Source organism: Solanum pennellii, chromosome 12 (genome assembly GCF_001406875.1).
Source record: "Solanum pennellii chromosome 12, SPENNV200".
NCBI lineage: Eukaryota > Viridiplantae > Streptophyta > Magnoliopsida > Solanales > Solanaceae > Solanum > Solanum pennellii.
This window is the reverse complement of record NC_028648.1, coordinates 49542585-49547595: the sequence shown is the minus strand read 5'-3', so window position 1 is coordinate 49547595 and position 5011 is coordinate 49542585. Positions and strand designations below refer to the sequence as shown.

The window sequence follows — 5011 nt, the reverse complement described above, 5'->3', positions numbered from 1 at the left end:
TCCACCACCTGATTTTTGTTGAGAATAATCATAGCTCGTAAGGCTGACCCTTCCATATTTACTTTGCAAACTCACAAAGGCAAAATATTTCTCTTGTTCTCTGTGGATGATATTATTGTCACATGAAGTAATCCATCTCATGTCTCAGATTTGGTCCTAAAATTTGGAAAGGAGTTTGCTATGAAAGATCTTGGTCGTTTATACTTCTTCCTATGAATTGAGGTGAAGTATTTTGAAGGTGGAATTCAGTTAAATCAAAGCAAGTATGTTGCTGAGTTGTTGGCCAACACAGAGATGACATTGGCAAATGCTGTAGCCACTCCTTTGGCTCAAAAAACATGGTTAGCATGAAGCTGTGGGAAGTCTTGTAGATGCATCCTTTTATAGAATAATAGTATTGTTGTGAATTTAGCAAGACAGTTTATGCAAAGCCCATACATTGAACATCTTCAAGGGGTAAAATGAATTCTTGGGTACATCAAAGGTACTCTACACTTTCGACTTAAAATTATTTCACAATTACTATGTAGGTTGTATGGATACTCAGATCGACAATAGGTAGACTTAAAAGTTTCTTTTTTATATTTGCGCCTAACTTGGTTAAATAGAGAAACATATAGCTGAGGATTTGTTTTCATTTTACTATGTTATATTTGTTCATTTTCACCCGAGATTTAGTTGTTACTATTTCAATGACAGTTGAAATCTTTCTTCCTTGAGCATCTTTTTATTTTTCACCTTTTTGAAATCTCTTATTTTCTCCCTTTTGTGTTTGTGTTTATTTTAGCTCATTCGAGTGTCCACATTGCCACCACCAATCTTTTCGACACTTTTGCTGGTGGAATAGAGTAAGTTATCAAATTGCTATATTTATTTTGATGCATTTCATTAGTTGTGATAAATAATATTGTTGCTGCACGGTGATGTTGATACATCTTATGTTCTAGTATATGGGCTCACCCATACAATCTCAAGGGAATCATGGGTTTGGTAGAGATGCGATGATTCTGTTGAAACACAAAATTTTAAAAATCATAATGCTAAGACGTACTAAAAAGGGAAGGGCTGCTGATCTTGGACTTCCTCTAAAGATCGTAAGTTTTTTTTTTCACATTAACATAATGCTTGAGTTATTAATTGTTTTCTCTCCTCTTTAGCATGTTACTTACTTTCTTATTTAGGTTACCTTGCGCAAAGATTGTTTCGATGTTAAGGAAGAAGACTATTACAGATCACTGTGGGATGAAAGTCGTGCACAATTCAATATGTATGTAATATAGTTGTCTATGCTTATGAAACTCGACCCTTGCTTGTTTGAAATTAATGTTGGCCTATTTTTCCTCTCCATTCGATACTCATGGTGTAATAAATGCTTTTTCATGGAATATGTTTCATCTAATTTCTATGTGTTAAGTCATCCTGAAAGCATACAGACATTCCTTTCTTGGAATAATTTTACATGGGTTTTCATGGAAAATAATCAACACTAGGAGTGTACTATTCATTTTCTCATCACTATGTTGTTTCTTCCTGACGTATTTTGGCACAGATACATTCAAGCTGGTACGTTGATGAATAACTATGTTAACATTTTTAATCTACTCACACGCATGCGGCAGGTATTGATATCTTGCTTTCAACTGACTTGTTTTTTATAATGAATTGGTTGCTTCTTGAATTTGGTATTCGTCGTGAATAAAATTCTTTGTTGTAGGTTCATTTTTAACCTTCAAAGTATGGATCAGATCTAATGTAATTTTTTTTCTTAACAAGAAATATTTCAGTTCTTCAACACCAATTGTGGTAAAATTACTAAATTGTGGAGATGAAATATTTAATGTTGTTAATTGGTTTAATCTTGCAATATTTTAGAACTCAGAGATAATAATTCCTTCAGTAATTTCTTGGCTTGCTTTTTCCTTATATATATCCTTCCTTGAGCCTAAAAAAAAATTATTCCGACTTCTTTTACTAAAGCAAGCAATTTGACTTTCTATGATCTATGTAATAACTAGGAAACGTTTTCTTATATTTGATTAATTTTCGATTCATTTGCTTTCCCTTTCTCACTTTGAAAGAAATAAGAAATCCTTGCTTTGCCTCCTTTCTTCTTCGCTAATTGAAAGCTATACTCACACGTCTTATCTTTTATTTGACTATAGGCCGTCGATCATCCTTACCTTGTGGAATGCTCAAGTTCTGCTTTGGCTAGAAGTGGAAGAACACCTAATTTTGGCTATGTTGAACAAACATGTGGTTTATGTCATGATCCAGTAGAAGATCCAATCGTGAGTTGCATATTCTCCCACTTCCCTAAGAAAAGAAATAGAAAGTATAAAATAAAGGAATAAGTTCACTCACGAAACTTGATACATCACTAAAATTGAATTTGATGGATTTCCTACTCACACTACATTAATATTTCATATATTATGTGATGGATATTTCATCTTAATGTGCACATAGTTTTCAACATTTACATCTAAGATGTCTTTCTAAAAATTCTTTTCCAGCACCATAAGAAAGACCTCTCTTTTTCTTTTTACTAGAAATACTTTTAGAAATGCCTTTTAACACTATAACAACTTTAATTAAACTCGTGGAGTTGATGATTTCAATTCTCGTACCTCATCTATTGACAACCTAAGAAATATTCTATGAATTCATTACTATTATGTTGTCATTTGAAACTTAAACTGACTCTCCTATAAAATTCTATGAATTCATTACTATTATGTTGTCATTTGAAACTTAAAATGACTCTCTAAATATGTGCACCTCTTTTGACTATTGCAGGTTAATTCTTGCACACATGTCTTTTGCAAGTCATGTCTAATAAACTTTTCTGCAATTGTGGGACAACTTTCATGCCCTTCATGTTTTAAATCAATTACAGTGGATTTCACAGCAAATGATCAGAAAACTAAAGCAACAATCAAAGGACTTAGGTCCTCGAGTATATTGAACAGAATTTGCCTTGATAATTTTCAGACAAGCACAAAAATAGAAGCGTTGGTAAAAAATTACTTTTCAATTAATAACTATATCTTATTTTACCTTAGCTTTATAGTTTGGTTTGGTTTAGAGTTTTGCTTACCATTTGAAAATGTTGCATCAAATACCACCCCCACTTAATTGAGTGGAAACTTATAAGCATTCTCATTGCTTGTTTCATTGGATCAAGAGAGAAGAAATAAGGTTCATGATTGAAAGAGAAGGTTCCGCAAAGGCAATAGTCTTCAGCCAATTCACATCATTTTTGGATCTGATACACTATTCTCTACAGAAGGTAAGACATGTCTTCGTTATCCTCTTCACATCTACCCCTATTGTTTCAATCAGTAGTCATAACAAAAAACATTTCTGGGTGTGCATTTGGCAGTCGGGGATTAATTGTGTTCATTTAGATGGATCCATGACTATCACTGCAAGAGATTCTGCAATTACAAGATTTACCAATGATCCAGATTGCATTATATTTCTTATGAGCTTGAAAGCCGGAGGTCTTTCCGTGAATCTTACAGTGGCATCACACGTAAGGATTTCCTTTCCTCTCTTTGTCAATAAATATTCTTCATTTCTTGAATCTATGTTGGATTCCTTCATCTCTTCAGGTTAAAAATATTTTTTTGTTTGGGATGTTTTCACTTCATCTCGGTGCACCTAAAGAACAAATACATTTTGAACTAATAATATATCGTTGAATGACCCAGACTACTTTTCTTGACGTTTCACTCTCCTTTCGCACTTTGATAGGTTTTTTGATGGATCCTTGGTGGAATGCTGCTGTGGGCGCATACATTCCAACAGGTCTCTACAGTAGTAGTGTAGTAGTATGTGTTGATCATCTTGTACTTCTAAGATACTTAGAACAAAACTTTGAAGAAGTTGTTAAGACATAATAAAATTTCAGAACATTTTCACAACTAGAAAATTAAAACTAGTAGAGAAACTAAAATTAGAAAAAATATATGAATTTTTTTCCATAAAGAGGAGCTGTTGTCGATCTGAGTTTAATGAATCGTACCGATTCCAATAAACTTTACAGAAATACGAAGTTACCAAAGTTTAATGAACAAGTGAAGTACATAAAAACGAAAATTAATTCACAAATTTAAAATTTATAATGCATACCAGAATCTTGAAAAACATAAAGAAGATCAAGTTCACTCAATGCACAATGTCCCCTTATGGAAATTATTCCGCTCTAGTATACGATGTTTAATTTGGAATATGTCCTCTAGTATAAAATAAGTTCAGGGGGTACTTGGGCATTTTCCCTTTTAATTTCTTTAGAAAACATCATTTTGTTGTCTTCCTCAAAACACATGTTTATCCATTGAAACATTTCCAGCTCTATTCACTATTTTCATTCACTAGATTTAGGTATCCGCGCCAGCGCGGGCCCAACGGATGATAATTATTTTCTTTTAATTTATGTGACAAATGAAAATTGAAAAATAAACTAAATTTGTTATATGTGCTTTTGTTTAAAAAAAATATATTAAATTGTTAATTTATGTACCTTTTATGTCATTTTCAAATAATATATGTTACATCATCTCTTTCATTTTATATGATATAAGTGATTTTAGAAAAGTCAACAGAATTTCTTATATAATTCTCACATATTTTTAGTTGTCATTTTACTGTGATTCATAGTACTTTTTAGTTCTTATGTCATTTTCAAACAATATATGCAATTTTCTTTTGTTTCTATAAAAATAAGGGAATCAACCAAATTTCATTATGGTTTTTTACTATGTTTTTCTAAAAATATCTTGAATTGTTACATTGATATTGTAAGCTTCTTTTTTATGTAATTTTTAAATATGCAACAAATTAGAAATTAAAGCGAAGAATTAAAGTTTTCAAATCAAATCATTATATTTTTATATTAAAATATTCAAATCTTTAAAATACCACATATATGCACAAATTGATAGAACGAAACCAAAAGAATTATATGTGTGTGTGTGTATATATATATATATATATATATATATATATA

The 5011-nt window shown here is 31.4% G+C and overlaps 1 protein-coding gene across 1 annotated transcript; it reads left to right on the top strand.

The window, feature by feature from the left end:
- Positions 1-294: 294 nt before the first annotated feature.
- LOC107006318 (ATP-dependent helicase rhp16-like) lies at positions 295-3902 on the top strand. The gene is made up of 10 exons (XM_015204900.1): positions 295-341; positions 788-848; positions 948-1094; positions 1182-1267; positions 1550-1619; positions 2163-2288; positions 2797-3015; positions 3185-3289; positions 3383-3537; positions 3758-3902. The coding sequence occupies exons 1-10, from the start codon at positions 295-297 to the stop codon at positions 3900-3902; spliced, it is 1161 nt and encodes a 386-aa protein (XP_015060386.1).
- Positions 3903-5011: the final 1109 nt, after the last annotated feature.

Excerpts from the sequence above, each read along its gene's own strand:
- LOC107006318 (XM_015204900.1), top strand. The coding sequence starts at position 295 with ATGACATTGGCAAATGCTGTAGCCACTCCTTTGGCTCAAAAAACATG. Across the intron at positions 2,289-2,796 it reads ATCCAGTAGAAGATCCAATC|GTTAATTCTTGCACACATGT; the intron begins GTGAGTTGCATA and ends TGACTATTGCAG. Across the intron at positions 3,016-3,184 it reads GCACAAAAATAGAAGCGTTG|AGAGAAGAAATAAGGTTCAT; the intron begins GTAAAAAATTAC and ends CATTGGATCAAG.